The sequence below is a fragment of the Lepidochelys kempii genome, chromosome 7 (genome assembly GCF_965140265.1).
Source record: "Lepidochelys kempii isolate rLepKem1 chromosome 7, rLepKem1.hap2, whole genome shotgun sequence".
NCBI lineage: Eukaryota > Metazoa > Chordata > Testudines > Cheloniidae > Lepidochelys > Lepidochelys kempii.
The window spans coordinates 28,394,677-28,418,256 of record NC_133262.1 but is presented as its reverse complement, the minus strand read 5'-3'; the positions used below and the strand labels follow the sequence as shown (position 1 = coordinate 28,418,256).

At 40.2% G+C, this 23,580-nt stretch overlaps 1 protein-coding gene across 11 annotated transcripts in view; it reads left to right on the top strand.

The window, feature by feature from the left end:
- The window catches only part of CACNA1D (calcium voltage-gated channel subunit alpha1 D), a 324,483-nt gene that overhangs the window by 122,712 nt on the left and 178,191 nt on the right, over window positions 1–23,580 (top strand). For 9 of the 11 annotated variants that reach the window (XM_073351550.1, XM_073351554.1, XM_073351551.1 and 6 more), the window contains exons 4-7: window positions 10,246–10,385; window positions 18,158–18,300; window positions 20,206–20,358; window positions 21,725–21,921. In XM_073351550.1, coding sequence (XP_073207651.1) covers window positions 10,246–10,385; window positions 18,158–18,300; window positions 20,206–20,358; window positions 21,725–21,921 — 633 coding nt within the window. Of the gene's footprint in view, window positions 1–10,245; window positions 10,386–18,157; window positions 18,301–20,205; window positions 20,359–21,724; window positions 21,922–23,580 lie in introns of those variants that run through there. The other 2 variants (XM_073351555.1, XM_073351558.1) reach the window with 2 other exon arrangements.

The following is a 23,580-nucleotide window of genomic DNA, read 5'->3' as shown; positions in this document are numbered from 1 at the left end:
GTTTAATGTCTTCACTGAAATAATTAAATGCTAAAGATGTCTGAGGGTAACATTTGTTTTTGTAATACATGATCGATATAAATTAAGTTGATACTGAAATGGAGTTCATTAGTCTCTCCCATTCTCTGAAGGACCATGTTGTATCTAATCAATCCTGTTCAGCTGCTGCTTTTTTGTTGCTTGAAACTTCTGGGATACTGTTTGGTCACATGTATCCAACGAAGCGGGTATTCACCCACGAAAGCTATGCTCCAATACATCTGTTAGTCTATAAGGTGCCACAGGACTCTTTGCCGCTTTTACAGATCCAGACTAACAGGGCTACCCCTCTGATGTTTGGTTATGTTGTTTTTCCTCTTAAAACCTCCTAATTAATTCCATTGTGTTTCACAACATTTGTACATAGGATGCAGGGAAATTTTATATATATATTTGTCTTCAGTACAGCATCTGCAGTGTTTAATATGGAAAGAAATAAGATTCTTTTAAATCTCATTCTGTTGAGCAAATGGGTTCAAGGCACTGAGCAACACTGGCAAAGTGCTAGGCACCTTTGCAGGACTGGGCCATTGGTAAGGAGACTGGAACTAGTTTTGCTGTAACTATAGTCGGTAGCCTGACTCTCATTAACTTCAGTAGGAATAGATTGGGCCCCTAGATAACATGGGTTTATTTATGGCCCATATGTCCTTTAAATCTCTTTATGACCCAGTTGTTCTTTATATCTACAGTCATCAATTCTTTGTGATTCTAGATGTTAGGTAGAATGAGGACACTCATCTCAGTTCTTATTCAACATAGTTTCTCTTTCTCATGGCTTTTGGTGGCCCAGAGATTATGTATTCATTTATTTATCATATTTCTAAAATGTCACTTACATATCTCATGGCACAAGTGTTCATTTGAAGACCTTTGTAATACCAGCAAGATAAGAAGATGGAGTTTTATACAAGTCTTTAGTGATCAGAGAGGAAAGCAGATAAAACATTTATCTCATTGACACATTAATTCCTGTTGAGTGCCTTCTAAAGGGTAAGATCTACAGACTTCCTTTTTAATCTGTCATTGTGCTCTGGGATGTTTGGGCTATAAAGATGGATGGGTTACAAAGTGTGGTTTAGATCTATGTCCACACTGGTTGGCAAAAGGCGGAGAGGTGTTCTGATGACTACCAGTGCCTCCTAGAGGGAGGGAGGGCTGGGTGTCAAGTTTCTCTTGTTAAAGTAATAACAGTGATTATACTAATAATAGTTAATGAAGCAATTGTTAGGTCTTTTGCTCAAGACACTATCTCTTGACATGGACAAGCTTTCCAACTATCACCATGTCTTAAATCTTCCATTTTTGAGGGGTGTTACAAAGAAGGATGTTACAAAGAAGGATTATCAAGTTTCCCTAGATTCGATTTTGGCTTTAAACCTGTGTCTAGTATGGAAGCTGTACAGGTGGTATTGTCTAATTTCCTCTTGATTAATGGATAAAGATAAGAAGCTGGATCCTCATGTGCAGTGTGTGTGTGTGTGAAAGCATGAGAAGAACATTAAGATACCCTCCCTCTTAGTCTTAGAGCAGCTGCAGGCTGCTTCATCCCTCAGTGCAAGTCAGAGCAGCGACATTCAAAGACCCAGTGTTAATGATAAATATGTTTTGAAAATTATTTCCTATTATATTTACCTTACAGGAACCAATTTCAGAAATTCTGAGTTTGTGTTGCAACCATTGTTGGCCTCATAAGGCTGTATAAGTAAAGCAGCTCCCTCTACTGTAGGTGTGTGATGTGGGGGTCCCCATGTTGGTGGCGCTCTAGCTCACCATACCCACTTGTGGCTCAAGTCTGTAGTTTGGCAGTACCACTTAGTGACTTGAGTCTGCAATCATCAGAAGTGCCTAGTGGCTCAAATCTGCAGGGTAATGATAGCACCAAGTAGCTTAAGTCCAAAATCAGTGGTAACACCAAGTAGCTTGAGTTGGCAGTAGGGGAACCTGGGCCCTCTGGCTCCACTTAGTTCCAACCCAGAGCCCTAAGGCTGATAGTTCAGGTGTGTAGCCTGAGCAGTCCCTGCTCCCTGGGTACTTCCTATTGTACCCCTGCTCCTGCAGAGGCCCAAAGGGGACCGGGCTATTGACTTGTAACATATACTCAAATGAAAGGGGTTTGGAGGTTCTTCCTCCTCACTCACAGGTTCTCTGCTGTCTCTTCTGTGGTGGCCTGCAGCTCTGTATTAAGATATGCTCCAGGCAGCATAGGACACCTGTTGTATCCCTGCAGGAGCTACCAGTGCAAGCCTGCTCCATTGCACCGACTGCCCTGACTGAACTGTACAGCTCCCTTTTAAGCTGCACCTCAGTTGCAAGCAGATGCAGCTGTGTGGAGTCTTCTGGGCCCAGACCTGCTTCTTAACTCTCTGTTTGAACACCCCCTCACCAGGTGCTGCAATGTCACTGGGCCAGATCATCCTTTCTGCCTTTGTAAATAGAGGGAACTAACACTGGGTAAATACAGGGTGGTGGCATGGAGAAGGGTGGAGTCGTGCCTCAGCTGCATCATCCTGCCCTGGGTCCTTCAGGAGTCCCTGTGCAGGTTCACCCTTTCCAAGATTCTCAGGGGCAATAAGGCTCTACATCAAATGGTTCCTGGATATCCCAATGACTGTCCCATTAGAAGCTAATTCTTTCTCAGTAGTATTGACTTAGTTCTTCAATAGTAAAAAAGTGAAGAGAAGGCATAACTGACTGAGAACATAAATTTAAAGTGGGAAGAGTTAATAAAAACTGGGAATAGTTTAAGGATATCCTACTGGATTCCCCCAAAATACAATTCAACAAACATGAAAAAAGTTATGCTGGGCAAGATAAACATTAAAAAGAGAAGTGGAAGCAGCAATAAAACTAATATATAGATGGAAAAGAAGGGAAGTAAATGTCAAAGAATATAAATTACAAGTTAAAAGATGTAGGTGACTGGTCAGGCAAGGTAAAGGAATCAATGAAATATCAGTGGCCAGTAGGTTAAAGACAACAAGAAGGCATTTTTTAAACATTAAGAACAAAAATAAAACTAACCTAGGTCAGGTAAAACTCCATTGATAGTTGCAGATGGTAACATTTTAAAAAGTGATGGAGAAAAAGCAGAAATGATTAATAGATATTTCTGTTCTGAATTTGGAATGTATCCATCCCATATAATAATAATAATTAATTATTCTAGTTCTTATATAGTGCATTTCATCCGTAAGCCTTTTCATATGATGTTGTGGATGGAATAGAAAGTTTACCATCTGTGAGAAAGTAGGATGGGAGGCAACATCTGCTAAAATTAAACATGTACAAATCCACATGTCCAGGTAATGTACACCCAAAGATCTTTAAGGAACTAGCTGAGGCACTCGCTGAACCACTAATATTAATTTTTCACAAATCTTGTAAAACAGGGGAAATTCCAAAGTATTGGAGGACTGCCAACCTAGATCCAATATTTGAAAAGCATAAAAGGGGTGACCTGGGGAACAATATACCAATTTGCCTGATGTTGATTCTAGGTAAAATAATGGCACTGTTAATTTGGGACTCTATCAATAAAGAATTAGAGGCTAAAAATACAATTAATGCCAGTCATCATGCTTCTGTGGGAGGTAGTCTTATTAAACAAACCTATTATCTTTTTTTAACAGGAGTACAGGTCTGGTTGATAAAGGCAGCTGTGCTGATATAGCATACTTTGCTTTCTCCAAGGCATTTCATTTAGTGCCACATGACATTTTGATTATAAAAATGGATATGGAACTAACAGAGAACAGATTATATTGATTAGTAACTGGCTCACTGACAGGTCTCAAAATGCAGTTGTTAATGGGCAGATATCACGAAGCAGGTGGTTTCCAGCGGGTTCCCCCAGGGATTGGTCCAGTGATATTTAATATTTTTATCAACGATCCAGATGATGATATAAAAATCTTTGCTGATAAAGTTTGCAGAGAACACAAAGATTGGAAGGATTACTGTTACAGAGTGAGCTAAATCACCTGGTTAAACGGTCACAATGCAACACCGTGCGTTTTGATACAGACAAATGTAAGGTAATACATCTGAGAACAAACAATGAAGGCTATTTCTACAGGATGGGAAACTGATTTGGAAATCAATGACTCAGAGAAGGACTTAGGGGTCATCCTAGTTAATCCCCTTAACATGAGCTCTTAGTGTAGTGCTGGGCAAAAAGGGCAAATGCAGTTCTTGGATTTATAAAAAGGAGAATGTCAACCAGAAATAGGGAAGTGATCTGCCCTCTATACACAGCATTGGTAAGACCGCTACTAGAATTCTTGTGGCACCTTAGAGACTAACCAATTTATTAGAGCATAAGCTTTCGTGAGCTACAGCTCACTTCATCAGATGCATATCGTGGAAACTGCAGCAGACTTTATATGTATAAAGTCTATAAAGTGTATATATAAACTCTGCTGCAGTTTCCACGATATGCATCTGATGAAGTGAGCTGTAGCTCACGAAAGCTTATGCTCTAATAAATTGGTTAGTCTCTGTGTATATATAAAGTCTGCTGCAGTTTCCACGATATGCATCTGATGAAGTGAGCTGTAGCTCACGAAAGCTTATGCTCTAATAAATTGGTTAGTCTCTAAGGTGCCACAAGTACTCCTTTTCTTTTTACGAATACAGACTAACACGGCTGTTACTCTGAAACCTACTAGAATTCTGTGTCCAATTTTGGTGTCCATGCTTCAAGGGGGTGGAAATACTAGAGAGAGTTCAAAGGATGGACACAAAATTGATCCAAGGGCTGGAAAAAAAGCCTTACGGTGTGAGACTTAAGGAGATCAACTTATTTAGCTTATCGAAAAGAAGGTTAAGAGGTGACTTGATAACCGTGTATAGGTACTTACACATGGCAAAGACATCTTATAGTGGGGGCTTTTCAATCTTGCTGACAGAGGAATAACAAGAGCCAGTGGCTGGAAACTGAAGTTAGACAAATTCAACTTTGAAATAAGATGCAATATCTTAGCAAGGATTGCAGTTAAACATTGGAACAGTTTATCAGGGGAGGTGATTGCTCAGAGTTTTTAAAAATGAGATTAGATATACCAAGAGATATGCTTTAATCAAGCTTCCAAGAGAAATTCTCCAGCCGTTGTGTATGGGGGTTGGGCTAGAAGATGGTTGTGGTGGATCCTTGTGGCCTTGGAATCTGTAACAGGGTGACTTGCCCCTTCAGGGCTGGAGGGTCTGGGACTAGCCAACCCTGATTACTAAAGAGGCCCATCTGAGTTGGATCAGATAATTCTGTATAAAGGGCAGCAGGTGGCTGAAGAGAAGGGGGCAAGCTTAGGAAACTGCAGAAGTAAGAAAGTCTCCTCCAGGGATGATGTTGATATTGGGGGATTTGGAAGGCCTGGGAGAAGGGTGAATCAGAGGCTACTGGGAGTGAATGAGTGCCAGCAGAAAGACCTGGGATGTGGGGTTTCTCTACTGAGTCTACAGGTAGGAAAAGCCTGGGAGTGATGCAACAAGAGGATAAAACTGATGGACTGTGTTTGGGGTCTTTGAGTTTGAGTTTGAGTTTGAGCTTTGTTTATGTGAATAAAGTCAGTCCCCCACGAAGCGGTGGGGAATGCACAAGAGGAGATTCTGAGGAATGTAAGAAGCTCTTTGAGGGAGAAATTGTTAGCAGGGCATTGCAGAGCCACTCCTGGCCTTGGGGGAGTTCATGAAAGGTGGCTGACTCCACTACAACCCACATGTTCGTTTACTTCTCTCACAGGGTGCACCTCTCACTGCTGGATTGATGCCTCTTGCTGGTCACTCTGGGGATTACCTGGAGGCTGATGCCCCCATCTGTGGTTTAGACACCATCACTTTGACTGGTCTGCGGCCTCTCTCTCAGCCTCATGAACTGCCATGTCCTCTTCATGATGGTCTTCCGGCTAGGTTGCTCTGTATTTCCCGCTTCGGGGAAGTGGTGTGGGGGAAAGAGTATCACTGTCCAAAAGTCCAGCCACTTCATCAATGGCAAGAGGGGGGTACGCAGGCCTGCCTATGTCTCCAGATCCCGACCCAGGGACCCTATAGATAGCAGCCTCTTGCTGTGACTCTAACTTCTCCCAATGCTGCTACGTCTCCCTGGGCCACAGCCCCAGCACCTTCTTTGCCCCCTACCTCAGGGCATTCAACTACCCAGTCCCAGCAGCCAGCCAGGAGCTCCCTCTTGCCTCCTCCCACCCTGTCCCGTCCCTGCCAGCAGTTTCTCTGTCCAAGGTCCCGCAGGTCTCTCAGCCGACTAGAGACATAGTCCTCACTCCTTGAGCTTCCAGCAGTGACTGACTCTGTTCTGCACTGCAGCTCTTTTTATATGGGCCAGCTGGCCCCGGATTGGCTGCTTCCTACACTTATGATCTAGGGTTAAATAAGTACAGGGATATACATAATGTAAATCAAGGGCAATTGACAAGTTACAGATAAGTGAAGACAATATCTTTCACATTTCCTTTGAACTAAATTATTGCTTGAGTGAATTAGTACCCTTAACATTGCTTTGATATCCACACACAAATTAATTGGCCTCTTGCTCTGACCTGAGCTGGCCTGTCAGCATCACATTTCTTCATGGGCTATGGGGAGAGCAGGAAGTTCTGCATTGTCTAATCAATTCCTTGCCATTGCAAAGGTACTGGTGGCACCTCAGTCTCTCCAGTTCTTTGCATGTAACACACAACAGGTTTGTCTTCTGAGAATGGAAATGCTTTAGTCTAACTAAAACAAATGGGCTCAATATAGAGGTAACTGGGTGACATTTAATGGCCTGCGATATTCAGGATTATATCAGATTAGATGATAAAATGGTACCTTCTAACCTTAAATTCTGAAAATATAAAACTATGAAAAATGTCATGAATTTAGCATTTTTTGTCCACGTAAATGCTTTGAAAAACTAGTGAATAAACACACAGAAACTTAGAACTTGCATATCAACATTGCTTATGAAAATATAAAATGGATGAGCAGAAAAATATTTATGGTCTTTCTATAGTTTATGGTTTAAATAATATAACAATTCTGGTGTGAGAATAAATGTAGAATTAGGTACAACTGATTTTTATTTCAGTATGATTTATTTGTGAGTTTACAGTCAGATTATGAGTTCTGTTCATGTGGGTAAGGGTTCGTAGAATCCACTCCTTGATTTAATATAATTATTGATTCAAGTTTTCAAGTCCTTGTTTTCTTTTAAAACCTGTGAACCCAGCAGAGAAGAATCAATTTATTTTGTCTGATTGAAGACCTACTAGAAAAGCTTGCATTTAGATGTTCTACTCAAACATTACTAGATGACATTGTGGTAACAAATGGAGGTGGGGGCAGGGGTGTGGGGGGGGGGAGAATAAACAAAATAAATACAATGGCTGAAGTTCTCTGCTACACTCAGCTTGTGCTGGATGCAGCAGAGTAGGGGAGCTCTAAGAGAGCTTGCTATTGCCCTGGCATGTGTTTAGAGCAGCCTGAGGACTGTTGTAACTTGAGCCATCTGACATTGGTACACAAGGACCATCTGCCAGCTGTGAATAGCTGGAGTGTAGCACACTCGGGCTACCCTTCTTCCTTGCCCCAACATGCCACTTGAACTAGGAAATGTGTGAAGGGAGGTGTGGAAGCTGCTTAAATTGACTCTATGCCTCCTACAGAGTCCCTCCAACAAGGGAATCTCCAGGAGAGGACTTGTGGGTGGTTTCTGCTTCCACTTACACTAGCCTAGATTGTAAGGAGTTCTTCTAGCTCCAATATATCGAACAGATTTTAGGTAAGCTAGAAACACTTCTAAAAACATAACCCTGAGACTATCATGGTCACTTAAGGGGTGAGGGGAGGGAGGAATATTTGCAAATCTGTAAGAATTTGTGAGGTTCATAAAAGCCCAAACTCCACAAAGTAGATCCTTGCTCAGATTTTGTTTCCCTTTACCTTGTGTCAAGGTTCCTTCCCCACTCTGAGCTCTAGGGTACGGATTTGGGGACCTGCATGAAAGACCCCCTAAGCTTATTCTTATCAGCTTAGGTTAAACACCGCCACCACCAAAGTGTCTAACAATAATAACAGGGGAAGTGCCCACTTGGAAACGTCTTCCCCTCCAAAATCCCCCCAAGCACTACACCCCCTTTCCTGAGGAAGGCTTGATAAAAATCCTCACCAATTTGCATAGGTGAACACAGACCCAAACCCTTGGATCTTAAGAACAATGAAAAGCAATCAGGTTCTTAAAAGAAAAATTTTAATTAAAGAAAAAGTAAAAGAATCACCTCTGTAAAATCAGGATGGTAAATACCTTCCAGGGTAATCAGATTCAAAACATAGAGAATCCCTCTAGGCAAAACCTTAAGTTACAAAAAGACACAAAAACAGGAATATACATTCCATTCAGCACAACATATTTTATCAGCCATTTAAACAAAACAGAATCTAACGCATATCTAACTAGATTGCTTACTAACTCTTTACAGGTTTCAGAGTAACAGCCATGTTAGTCTGTATTCGCAAAAAAAAAAGGACATCCGATGAAGTGAGCTGTAGCTCACGAAAGCTTATGCTCAAATAAATTGGTTAGTCTCTAAGGTGCCACAAGTACTCCTTTTCTTTTAACTCTTTACAGGAGTTCTAACCTGCATTCCTGCTCTGGTCCCGGCAAAAGCATCACACAGACAGAGAGACCCGTAGAGACTGTCCAGTTTGACCAATGTACATGGCAGAGGGGCATTGCTGGCACATGATGGCATATATCACATTGGTAGATGTGCAGGTGAATGAGCCTCTGATATTGTGGCTGATGTGATTAGGCCCTATGATGGTGTCACATCAGCCATATCAGAGGCTTGTTCACCTGCACATCTACCAGTGTGATATATGCCATCATGTGCCAGCAATGCCCCTCCGCCATGTACGTTGGTCAAACTGGACAGTCTCTACGTAAAAGAATAAATGGACACAAATCAGATGTCAAGAATTATAACATTGAAAAACCAGTTGGAGAACACTTCAATCTCTCTGGTCACTTGATTACAGACCTAAAAGTGGCAGTATTTCAACAAAAAAACTTCAAAAACAGACTCCAGCGAGCGACTGCTGAATTGGAATTAATTTGCAAACTGGATACAATTAACTTAGGCTTGAATAGAGACTGGGAGTGGATGTGTCATTACACAAAGTAAAACTATTTCCCCATGTTTATCCCCCCCCACACACACCCCACTGTTCGTCAGACGTTCTTGTCAACTGCTGGAAGTGGCCCACCTTGATTATCACTACAAAAGGTTCCCCCCCCCACCCCCCGCTCTCCTGCTGGTAATAGCTCACCTCAAGTGATCACTCTGGTTACTGTGTGTATGGTAACACCCATTATTTCGTATTGTCTATGTATATAAATCTCCCCACTGTATTTTCCACTGAATGCATCTGATGAAGTGAGCTGTAGCTCACAAAAGCTTGTGCTCAAATAAATTTGTTAGTCTCTAAGGTGCCATAAGTACTCCTTTTCTTTAAACTAACGTAGACTCCTTTATATTATGTTTAGGCCAACTTACATCCATTCTGCTGATGTGCTATGCTAATATGATGTGTAACTTGCTTGCTGTTGTAAGAAGGTATAAAATTAAAGTATGATAAGGGCCACCTTAACATATGCCATCCTGCTCCTTAGGTACAGCAACTCAGACTCCTTTACACATCAATAGAGTGGGACCAGTTAGGATTTATGGATTCTAATTGAGTTTAGGTGAATGTAAGGGAAACTAAGTTATACCTCTTTAATTAGCACTCTAAGGACCCAGTCCTGCAAACACTTAGGCATGTGCTTAACTTTATGTCTGTGAGTATTCCCACTGGCATTAATGGGACAACTCACATATGTAAAGTTAAGGATGTGCACAAGAATTTGCAGAATTGGGACATAAATTTGGACCTTTGTTTCCAAAGCAATGTCAGAACAAGGAAATTCCCATCTAATTATAGCCAGTGGTATTGACTGTTCTAAATATTATGTCAAATGCCATAAAAGGGCTGTTTAGATTCAAAGAGAGAGACTATCTTGAGCCAGTGTGTCTTCCTAATACTGATTGGGTGATAATAATAATAATAATGATGCAATTATTCAATTATCCATATTAAGCTTTAATTAAAGAAAGAACCTTTTACATTACTTCATATTTTATTCTAATACTTGTTTCTTTTCCTCTTTTACAGGAAAAAGTAGAATATGCCTTCCTGATTATTTTTACAATTGAAACATTTTTGAAGATTATAGCATATGGATTATTATTACACCCCAATGCATACGTTAGAAACGGATGGAATTTACTGGATTTTGTCATAGTAGTAGTAGGGTAAGTCATTCACACTTCATTTTAAACAAGGCTTTAAAAACATTGTTCTGAAAATGTGGTATTGTCTTTATGACGACGTAGCTGTATGCCTTATTCTGATGGGACTAAGGGCCAAAGCCTACTAACTTTCACTCACACATAATTTATTGGTCAGCTCACATGAGTGAAGATGCAGAATCAAGCCCTAAAAGGTTCCCAGTTCAGAATGGAGGAACTTGGGTCATATTGTACAATCAGCCTTAAAGCAGAAGACCACAATGCATTCAATGAGTTCTGCCTAAAAATGGATGGCATAACAAGGTCCAATATTAGAGCCCTGTCCTGCAAATTCTTATATGTATGAGTTGTCCCACTGCACCCACTGGGACTGTTCATATGAGTAGAGGTTGGGTCCATAATCCTTCAGGGCTCAGCTGTGCCTTTTAAGCAGAGCCCAGTGTTGAGGGTGCTGTAGAGTTGCACTGCCCCATACACATCACCAGAAAAGCGCTGCGTGCTTCAAAGAGACAGAGCACCTGCTACAGCTCCCTGGCATGAGAGGGAGACTGGACACTTCTATCCCCTTTCATGGGATGCAGCACATTGGCCCCTTCCCCACCACACAGCTGGACAGCATGATGCAGAGGGTAGGATGGAACCATGACTCTGTTTACATTCTGCCCTCCCTGTCCCCTGTGGGGTGCCAGAACCCCCAGGGGAGTAGTGAAGGAGCATTTCCTGCACGCCCCATTGTGCAGGAACTGCCCTTTTGCCTAGCCCACAAGTGTGGGAAAATTCCTTACTCCCTCCTCATTGTCACTGTGTAACTGTGTAAGGGCTTTGCAGCATCTGTCCCTTGTTGTGTCAGCAGGTTTTATATTATCAGCATTGATTCTCTTTGGGTTACATGCTGCATTAAGAGATCCTATGTTCAGGCATCAAAGAGTTAATCTTATAGCATATATTCTGTTTTCCCTAAATGTGCAAATATTGTCTGATTAGACTGAAATAAGGAATTTTTTCAATAGTAAAGATCCTGTTAAGTGTAAAAAAAGCGGGGTGGAGGGGTGGGAATCCTAGTGAAATGCTCTGCCATTTAACGTCACTTGAAATATTGCTGCTGACTTGCAAAGAAACCCTTGGCATACAACGTCTCATAATGCATTTTTTAAAATAGTTTAAATGATACTCAGAGTTTGCTTTTAACTGAAATGAGCCAGGAAATTGATGGAGAGAGAGTTCCTAACTCACATCATTGAGATAATGAAGATAATGTGATTTAATGGGAAAGGCCAGCATTTGGGGGAAATAATTGTAATTACTAAATCTGCTATTGTTTTGTGTACATGTAAATACCCAATATTCAAATATTATTTTTAAATAATGAAAATTACTGAAATTATTGCCATAGTACCAATCTGCTGGCACATTCTGGCCCATGGTTAAAGTGGGAGTAAAGGGAGCAACAGTAAAAGATTCTTTAGCAATATAAAGAAAAAGAAAACAAGAAAAGAAGAGTGACTGCTGAACACTGAGGATGGGTGGAGATTAAAGATAATGTAGATATGGGTCAACATCTTATCAAATACTTTGTCTCAGTTTTTAATAAGGGTAATGAGGAGCTTGCGAACAGTAGGAGGGTGGCTAATGGGAACAAGGATATGGAAGTAGAAATTACCACATGTAAGCTGGAAGTCAAACTCAAACAGCTTAATGGGACCAAATCAGGGGGCCAGGATAATCACCATCCAAGAATATTAAAGGAACTTGCACATGAAATTGCAAGCCAAATAGCACGGATTTTTAATGAATCTGTAAACTTGGGGGTTGTATCCTATGACTGGAGAATTGCAAATTATAATACTTATATTTAATAAAAGGGAATAAAGTGATCCAAAAAACTACAAGCCCAGTAGTTTGACTTCAATTATATGCAAGATCTTAGAACAAATTCTGAAAGGGAGAGTAGTTAAAGCACACAGAGGTAAAGGATAACTGGGATAAAATACAACAATCAGTGGTTCTCAAACTTTTGTACTGGTGACCCCTTTCACACAGCAAGCCTCTGAGTGTGACTCCCCATTCTAAATTAAAAACACTTTTAAATATATTTAACACCATTATAAATGCTGGAGGCAAAATGGGGTTTGGGATGGATGCCGACAGCTCGCGACACCCCATGTAATAACCTCATGACCCCCTAAGGGGTCCCAATCCCCAGTTTGAGAACCCCTGTACAAAATGGTTTCAAAAAAGGTAGATCATGCCAAACCAACCTGATCTCTTTCTTTGAGAAGATAACCCATTTTCTATTTCTATTTCTAATAGACAAGGAAATACTGTAGATCTAATCTACCTAGATTTCAGTAAGGCATTTGATGCAATTCCACATAGGAAATTATTAGTTAAATTGGAGAAGATGGGGATTTTTATGAGGATTGAAAGGTGGGTAAATAACTAATTAAAAGGGAGACTACCACAGGTCATGCTGAAAAGTGAACTGTCAGGCTGGAAGAGAGGTTAATAGGTTACTAGGAGTTCCTCAAGCATTGATTTTGAAACTGATCTTATTTAACATGTTCATTAATGACCATGGCACAAAAAGTGGGAGTGGGCTAACAAAATTTGTGGATGAGGCAAAGTTGGGAGGTATTGCCCATACGGAGGAGGACTGGAATATCATACAAGAAGATTTGGAGGACGTTGAAAACTGAAGCAATAGAAATAGGATGAAATTTAATAGAGCAAAGTGCTAGGTCATGAATTTAGGGACTAATAAAAATATTTTTTTCTATAAGGTAGGTATGTATCAGTTAGATGTGACAGAGGATGAGAAAGATTAGGGTATTGGTTGATCAGAGGATAACTATGAGCCACCAATGTTATGCAGCCATGAAAAAGGTTAATGCAATTGTATGGTGCATCAGGTGAGGTATTTCCAGTAGAGATAGGCAAGTGTTATTACCATTAAACAAGGCACTGGTGAGATCTCATCTGGAATTCTGCGTGTGAGATTCTGGTCTCCCATGTTTAAGAAAGATGAATTCAAACTGGAACAGGTACAGGAAGGGCCACTAGGATGATCGGAGGAATGAAGAACCTACCTTACTAAAGGAGACTTACAGAGCTTAGCTTAACAAAACACCGGCTGAGGGGAGATATGTTTGCTGTCTATAAATACATCAGAGCAATAAACACCAGGGAGGGAGAGGAGTTATTTAAGTTAAGGGCCGGTGTTGGCACAAGTACATATGGATATAAACTGGCCATGAATAAGTTTAGGCTTGACATAAGTTGAAAGTTTCTAACCATTAAAGTAGTGAAGCTCTGGAACAGCTTTACAAGGGGAATAGTAGGCAGCAAAAAACCTAACTTGTTTTATGATTGAGCTTGATAAGTTTATGGAAGGAATGGCATGATGAGATTGCCAACAATGGCATATGGTCCATCTGGGTCTGCTTTTACTAACTATCTCCAATGGCCAGAGATGGGACACTAGATGGGGATGGCTCTAAGTTACTACAGAGAATTCTTTCCCGAGTGCCTGGCTCGTGGGTCTCACCCACATGTTCAGGGTCTAACAGAATACCATATTTGGGGTTTGGAAGGAATTTTCCTCCAGGTCAGATTGGCAGAGACCCTGTGGTTTTTTTCCTTCCTTTGCAGTGTGGAGCACAAGTCACTTGCTGTAAGTAAATGGTGGATTCTCTATAACTTGAAGTCTTTAAATGAAGATTTGAGGATGTCAGTAACTCAGCCAGAGGTTATGGGTGGGTGAGTTTCTGTGGCCTGCGATGTGCAGGAGGTCCATGACTAAGGCTCTTAGGTTCTACAGTAATACAAATAATAGATAATCATCATGTAATCAGGCTCTGCATCAGGTCAAGTGATCCTCAACAGATTGGACGCAGAGCAAATGGTGCTTGGTGAGGCCTTTCTGTAGTGGAGTGCTTTGTGGCCAGGCGCTGTGGACTTCACACAAGGGAGCTCCTCTCTCAGACGAAGCAATCTTTGAAATAGTCTACCTCTTTGTCTCCTTTATCTGGTGACCATGTGATTATTGTAGCCCTGGGCAGTTGAGCAAATCCCTAAACTAGCACACTTCATCTAACCATGTTGCTCGTGGACATGGGTGTGTCTTACACCAAATTCTCGTACATCTCTGAGTGATGTGTGTGTAAGTGAGTGTAAGGGAGGATAAATTAGTGTATGGTATGTCACCTCTATATTTGGCCCTCTGTCTCCAAAACATCATGTGATAACAAGAAAATTACCACCTAGTTATAAAACAGTCACTACAACTGGCTAAGTTTAATTACATCAAATGCTAACCCTGAATCCACGGTATATAAGAAGAATTGGATTGTCTCCCATCAGATACTCAAAGCCTCATTCTATGACCCAAGTCCCTGCCCTTTCACCAGTCCAGAATAGGAAAGCTTGGTGTACGAGGTGCAAACCATGTAGTCAAAGATCAACCCACCATGACAGAGTAAAAGAAACCCTCAGAAAACTGGTCTGTGGCTCACAGGAAATGCAGCCCTCTTACCCAAGCACCCTAGTTTTAAAATAATCAGTTACAGAACATGATAAGCCAGTACAGGGCCAGTTATTTGATTAACTTGCACCCTTAAGAGAGAAGCCTACTGAAAAATTGATTTTTGTATTTGACCCTATGTAGAGATGGAATCATCTCTGGATGTGATTCCTTTTGAATGGATTTGTTATGGAATTTCATTAGACATTTTAATAGCTTCAAAGGAGCTGCCACTGGTGTCCAGCACCAGATACATTAAATTAAATGCTCTGACTGTGCATTGTCAGCAGAAAATGTAATGGCTCCAAAGGTAAAATCATGACAATGTTCCAAAATGCACACCTATAAGACAAGAAAGTATGGTGCATATACAAAAGGCAGTTTTCTAACATAAATAATTTGGACATTTAATTAAAAGAATATTAAATGGCCTTAGTAAACCATATTGGATAGTAAATGTTATGTTTTAAAGAAAATCAAGGGCTTGATGGATTTGATAGGACTGATATATGCTGGCAGAGCTGAGGGCCAGCCCTGCACATTTTTCTCTGTCCCAACTCAGTCAAAACTCTCATTGAAATCAAGCAGTTTATGGATTGCTTAGAGAATAATCCACCCACTTGTTTAGTGCCTGGCCCTGCATTCTCTTTTCAGGCCAAATTTCCACGGTTTTCAGTTGGAGCTTCACCTGAGAAAAGAGTCCAGAATCGGGTCCCAAAGGAGATAGCTTGCACAGCAGTTTACTGTACCTGTGGATCTCTAATTTGAGGAATTACTTGTGCACTGAGTGCCTGACAGCACCCCTCTCCCCCAACTCAGGCCCTGATTTCAGCAACATGTACCTAACTTTAAGAACATGAATAGTTTCATTGAAGTCAATGCGATTACTCACATGCTTACAGTTAGGTCCGTATTTAATTACTCTGCTGAACTAAGCATAAATGGTTAAATGTCTGCATTCTGCCATCTCTTAAAATATGTGGATCTCTGATTTGTGTAAATTAAGTGGGTCAGATCATGACCCCAAGATCTAGGTGCTCCACAGATGGTGGAACAGACTGGGGAAGGGGAGTAGATGACCCAAGCTGGGTGTTTGTGGGTGTGATGGGTTGGGTCACAGAGACCCCCTTGGGACTGCCACCTGATGTGTTGAGACTACCTCTGAGCCCGTTTTCCCTGGCAGCTTGGGACTTCAGTACCCTGTCTTGTTGAGACAGACACACTAGCCTGCTGCAACACAGACCCAGGTCTGAACCACGTCCCCCACAAGCTGTATGCTTAACTGAACACAGCTTAAGAAGTGCTCCTGTCTCCAGCACCCAGACACCCAGCTCCCAATGGGGTCCAAATCCAAAATAAATCCGTTTTACTCTGTATAAAGCATATACAGGATGAACTCATAAATTGTCCACCCTCCATAACACTGATAGAGAGATATGCACAACTGTTTGCTCCCCCAGGAATTAATTACTTGCTCTGGGTCAATTAATAAGCAAAAAGTGATTTTATTAAGTAGAAAAAGTAGTATTTAAGTGGTTCCAAGTAATATCAGACAGAACAAAGTAAATTCCCAAGCAAAATAAAACAAAAACACGCAAGTCTAAGCCTAAAACAGTAGGAAACTGATTACGGATGAAACCTCACCCTCAGAGATGTTCCAATAAGCTTCTTTCACAGACTAGATTCCTTTCTATTCTGGGCCCAATCCTTTCCCCTGGTACAGTCCTTGTTCCAGCTCAGGTGGTAGCTAGGGGATTTCTCATGACTGCAGCCCCTTTGTTCTGTTCCACCTCCTTATATACCTTTGGCATAAGACAGGAATCTTTTATCTCTTTGGGTCCCCACCCCTCCTTCTAAATGGAAAAGCATCAGGTTTAAGGTGGATTCCAGTACCAGGTGACATAGTCACATGTCCTGTGAGACCCCAAGCCTTCATTCTTCCTGGCCTGACTCACAGGAAGGCTTGCAAGTAAACAGAGCCATCTACAGTCAATTGTCCTAGTTGATGGGAGCCATCAAGATTCTAAACCACACTTGGCCCACACTTTGCATAACTACAGTAGGACCTCAGAGTTATATTTTATATTCCTAGTTTCAGATACAAGAATGATACATTCATACAAATAGGATGAACACACTCACTAGATTATAAGCTTTGTAATGATACCTTACAAGAGACCTTTTGCATGAAACATATTCCAGTTACGTTATATTCACACTCATAAGCATATTTCCGTAAGCATTATGGGGTGCAATGTCACAGTGGGGTCCAGGGGAAGCCTCCAGTATTCCATCTCTGGCAAGCTACTAAACATAACATCTGTTTCTTAGGTTTCAGAGTGGTAGCCGTGTTAGTCTGTGATTCTTGATGATTTATAACCAGAGCTGTGAAAAACTTTCCTGACAAAACTCAGAACTGGAGAAAATTTTCCTGCTTTCAGGTGTATTTTACAAATCTAAAACACAGGCCAAGTTTATTGAAATTTTTGCTGAGGTTCACAGACCTTCCAGTGGAACTAGGCTGAGTTCTGATCAGGCATTGCACGATAGTTCTGTGTGGAAAACTGGATGATGCTCACTATGGCTTGCATGGCTCACACCTGAAATCTAGCAAAACATGGAAGTTTTTACAATGCAAATTGAAATATAGCATGTAAAATGAAGCAAAACTTGAGACCACTGCTGATCTTAACCACCTGCTTCAGTTTTAACTATTATGATTACTGAACTTCCATTCTGACACTATTTTAGTAAATGGCTTCTGCCAGTTAAGAAACACTTTATGAAATGTCTGACTGTAAGAATATTTTTGTGGGTTTTTTTCTTTTGCTTACTATATTTAGAATGTTGAACTGTAGTGTCATAGGGAGTTCATATCATCTACACAATTTAAAACTGTGAGTTTTTTGTCATTATCTATTTAATGTTCTAATGGAAAAACTGATTTTGCAAACCTTACAATCTGAAATGTCTGAGCAAAAAGCCGTGATAAAGTAGCTTCATCTGTGTAAAACTGGCAGAGACTGTGTACTAACAGCATGTTAATTTAGTGGATACTGTGTGATCATCCCTCTCTTGGGGGATTAGGAGCTCTTGCACTTCATAACCCTTCTGTCATGATTTAATACATAAGTATATGTCATTTTAACAGCTGAACAGCTTTTCAGAACTATCCTCAGTTCAAGCAATCCCTAACACTTTTGATTACTTGGTAAATGGATGGTGATGCTGACCTTTCTTTTTTTTTATTTGGTAGATTGTTTAGTGTAATTTTGGAACAATTAACCAAAGAAACAGAAGGAGGTAGCCACTCAGGTGGCAAACCAGGTGGCTTTGATGTCAAAGCCCTAAGAGCCTTTCGTGTGTTGCGACCTCTCCGGCTTGTATCAGGAGTGCCCAGTAAGCTATTTTCTATTTAATTCTGTCGGAGTGAATAAAATAACCATTCCATTGTTGGTTTCAGAGTAGCAGCCATGTTAGTCTGTATCTGCAAAAAGAAAAGGAGTACTTGTGGCACCTTGGAGACTAACAAATTTATTTGAGCATAAGCTTTTGTGAGCTACAGCTCACTTATCTTTTCAGATTATTTAACCTTCTTGCTCTAGAAAGTAGAATAAAAGTGACAGGGTAAAGTTGACTTCCGTTATCTGGTTATGTAGATAAAATGTGTTTGAAGATATACGATATCCTGTTTGAAGTAGAATAAGGGATTGTGAACTCATTCAGTGTATGATTGTCTTACACAGTTCACCAAGCAGACAGAAGAATACATTTAACTTTGAGAAGTTTTCTATGAAGTAATTTAAACATCAAAAGCAAAAACACCAGAAAATAAAGTTGAGATTTTTGATACCCAAATCCTGGGAAACATACTATGTAGCTACTCCTAAAATTGCCCATATGCAGGTAAATGTATGCCAAAGCAAACAACATGTTTTCTGCCCTGAGTGGATGCAAATAACTCGTGTTGATCTTAATGGGATTTACTGACGCTTAGACTACAGGGAATAAAAGAGCAATTTCCAAAAGTAGGAAACTTGAAAAATAGAGCAATTATTTTAAAAAGACAGTTGAGTTTTATAATTATCCTTTCTATTTCCTTTTCATTCATTATTAATTATTGATGCTTTGAGTTGAATGAGGCCTCTCTGTTTAACAACCCAGTTTCTCACATTTGCTCCAGCAGCAAAGTAATAATGCTGTGTTTATTACATCATAATCTGTTACCATGGATATGATTGTGATGACACAGATTTAGGAAAATAACTTCAGTGGAGAATCAAGCAGAATGGGGGGAGGGGAAGGGTATGCTGTGATGGAGAAAGCCTTTGTTTAAATACAAGCAAGCGATATTCTGCTTCATTGATACCGGCCCAGCCCCCAGTCACTTGAAGCTTGAAGTGCTATCAGTGCAGAATTTAACCAATATACATTTAGGGAAAAGAAAAACTATAAAAACAATAAAAAGAAAAGGAGTACTTGCGGCACCTTAGAGACAAACAAATTTATTTGAGCATAAGCTTTCATGAGCTACAGCTCCCTTCATCGGATGCATTCTGTAGCTCATGAAAGCTTATGCTCAAATAAATTTGTTAGTCTCTAAGGTGCCACAAGTACTTCTTTTCTTTTTGCGAATACAGACTAACACGGCTGCTACTCTGAAACCTATAAAAACAATGTGAAAGGTAAATGAATGTGTCCAAGTATGTTTATATTTTAAAGTTGTATTCGGTGTATCTGTTTTAAAGATCTTTACCATACAGGTGCAGTGCTCTCTACCAGCACTATAGACCTTCCAGACCAAAAGTCCAATCCTGTAATGAGCTCTGTGCAGATGGATCCCCCTGCACCTGGCTGCCCTGAGCTCATTGCAAGATGACGGCTTGAGCACAGGATTTGTCAAGATTCTTCAGGTGATGTAAAATCCCAGCGACCACCTGGAATTCATATAATCTAAGGAGTATGGATTCTTGTTGCTGTCTTTCAAGCATTGCTTTCTGTTACAGATGATGTTCGGTTAGAATTTTTTCACAGAATACAAAGCTTTAAATTTTTTTAAAGCAGCCCTGTGCTTGGACATTTGCTTTTGAAACTGAGCAGCCTGAAAATTCTGGCTGTGAGCTGGTGCAGGAAGATTTTGGTGTGTCTTGTTCAGCGGAAACCATAGATTCACTACACTTTTAAAATTGATGGCATTTCTATGTGTTTCTAATTATGTGTAATTGCAAAAGATTTCATAATCAGGAAAAGTTAATGCCATATAAAGTCTAACTCACTATCTTTGTGCGTGATTTTTTTTTTTAGGTTTACAAGTTGTCCTGAACTCCATTATAAAAGCCATGGTTCCCCTGCTCCATATTGCCCTTTTGGTATTGTTTGTAATCATAATCTATGCTATTATAGGATTGGAACTTTTTATTGGAAAAATGCACAAATCATGTTTTCTTGTTGATTCAGGTAAGTAATGAAGCCACTAATTTACATAAGGGACCAATCCCACTCCCTTTCAAGTCAGTGGGACTTCAGTGGGAGCATGATAGGGTCCTAGATGTTAAAACTATTGTAAATCTTCGTTTCCATAAGGTTGCGTGATTGTAGGAAAAGCATATTAAATTTTAAAATGCTAACTAAACAATAGAGCCCTGCTACTTGCTATGAACTGATCTTGTTTTTAAAAAATGTAGCCAAAGGGTCAGCCCAATAAGATAGCGACAGCCTACAGTGGGAAACACAGTCATCGGACTTTGAATCCCAGGCTAGTGAAGAGCTAGTCATATCACGGAGCAGACTTCCCCTCCTGAGGCAGATAGCTGGCTGTCTCTCTGCTTCAGCACTTTGGGCAGCATGATTATAAGAGCAAGCACTGAGATGAGTAATAGAGGAATCCAGTCCTCCTACATTCAGATGTGGGTTTAAATGATACAGTGAAAATATTTGGTATGGGAGGTCTTCGGAGGAGTGAAAGATCATCACTAGAGAAATGAAGTTTAGTAAGTAGGGTACATTTCCACCAGTGAAGTCTGGAATGGAATAGACTAAATGCAGGATCTAGTCCTGGACTGCTTACCCGTTGAGAGGAAGGAAATTGTTAATATGGGATGGAAAAGCGAAGAAAGAGTAATGAGAAGAAAGCATATGTTAGATAAACTTCAGTAATTGAAAAATTCACTGTGTTACCTACAGCTGGCAAAATGCTTCGTTTCATTTGCACTGTTGTAGCCATGCTGGCTCCAAGACATGAGAGAGATAAGGTGGGTGAGATAATACCTTTTAATGGGCCGTCTGCTGATGAAAGAGACAAGTTTTCGACCTGCACAGAACTCTTCTTCAGGTCTGGTAAAAGTAATCAGGCTGTCACAGCTAAATACGAGGTGGGACAGAATGTTAACTTCTTGTGTTTAACAATCTACCCTACCTTCTGTTTTGCTGTGACACTCTGATTACTTTTTCCAGATTGGAAGAAGAGCTCTGTATACATGTGTATGTATAAAAAGCTTGTCTCTTTCACCAACAGAAGTTGGTCCATTAAAAGATATTACCTCACCACCTTCTCTCTTTCATTTCATTGTTATTTTATTTGAACTGTTTTCTCTGTTAATTTTTGAGTATGGCAATTTTTACACATGTAGGACCTGATCCTGAGAGATGAATGCCCTGCCTTACCCTTAGACTCCCAGTATCTTTCAGGATCAAGCCTTGAATGAATAATCTTTCCATGTAATGCTGTCTGTAGTCCTTCAGTGTTGGAGTTTCTCCTCACAAGCAAGTTATTTCACAAAAATTTTGAGAATGCAGAATTCTGAAATGTTTTTTTCAATTTCAGATATATTAGTTGAGGATGATCCAGCACCTTGTGCATTCTCAGGGAATGGACGTCAGTGTGCCATGAATGGCACCGAATGTAGGGGAGGCTGGGTCGGACCAAATGGAGGCATAACCAACTTTGACAATTTTGCCTTTGCGATGTTAACTGTGTTCCAATGTATAACCATGGAAGGATGGACTGATGTGTTGTACTGGGTAAGTAGCTTGGTAGGAAATAGAAATCTCTGAACTTTTTGCTTACTCTTAAAACAAGCTTCAATATGCAGATGAGAAACTAACTATGTTTAACAACACTGTGAGCAAGAAATCTTGGCAAGATAGTTCTGCTGCAAAGGAGCACAGCTGCACTCTTCTTCCAGTCACAGCATCTTACTGGATTCCTCAGGCTAAAAAGCCCTTTCAGAAGCAGATTTCTGCACTGCTGGGTTTTTTTTAAGCCTATTCCATTTGGATAAATTTAATCTTATATTTGTGTCCCTTGGACTAGCATTCTTTTGCAAGCCTATAGTTTTTTAAGGAGATCTTTTCTGATTTTGTTTAAAAGCTCTATTTTTCTTAGTATTATGGTAAATTAGACCCAAGCAGACTCTCAACCGTCTTCATTTGCCTTGAGGCCTACAAACCATTTTTTCAGACGTACCAAGCCTTGACTATTATGCTTCAAGAAAGGTTCAGGCCCAAGTATGTCTCCATAGAAACAACAAAAATATATATCAAAGGCCATCACTACTGCATAGGAACCAATCCTGAAAACACTTTTGTGTTACTAAGCACAGTCCTTATTTTTTGGCATTACAGTATCTCTTAGAGACCACAGCTAAGGTTATGGTCCCATTGTATCCAGCACTGCACTGGGGCATAGTGAGAAGCAAACCCTACTGCAAAGATCTTATGGTATAAATGGACAATCAGGAGATATTTTCATTCCCATTTTACAGATGGGGAACTAAGGCACAGGGTGAGTAAGGCACAGATTTTTAAAGGTATTTAGGTATCTAAATATGCAAATATATACCTAATTGGATTTGCAGAAGAGCCTAACTCTCATTGCAGTCAAGGGGAATTAAGCACTTATCTGTGTATTTAGGCCCCTCAGTACCTCTAAAAATCTGACCCTAAGTGACTTGTGCAAGGTCATACAGGAAGTCTGTGGCAGAGTTCTAATCTAATGCATTAACCACAAGACTAAGCTTCCTGCTTAAAGTCAATGGGACTTTTCATAATAATCACTCTCCTCAGTAATAAGTGTTTACAAAATCAGGATCTTAATAAATGCAAGATAAAAAAAATTAGATTTTAAAGGACTGATGAAGCAAAAAATGATGAATTTTAAAAATTCTGAACAAAATGATGTTAAAATGCAGGGGGGAGGTAGCTAAACAAATTTGAACTTTTTTGTTGCTGGAACTGCAACCTATGAGTGAGTCTGTGGATCTGTTGCTCACAGTAACCCATAATTAGGTTGCTTTGTGGCTGAGTGTGGCCAAATGGGATTATTTGCTAATGTCAAAATTTTCTATGAAATAATTAGTGCAGTAAAGGATACGATATTATCCCAGTGAATGGGTACTTCTGTAGCCTGGGGTCATTTGCTGTGAATCAAGATGAAGCATATTGTAGCTAAAAATGAAATATAGTACCACATCAGCATGTATAGCCCTGGCATTTAATCCAATGTGATACACTGGGGTGCCTAGCTACACAGAGACATTTCTTCAGATGATATCACAATTACAAAATAATTAAAATGGCAAACCAACAATCTGTAAGATTGCAAGATACAAACTTGGCAAAATATTGAACTTTGCTTACCAGAAAATACTGTCAGAGCTCTGAAAGAGAGCCCAGTTCTGC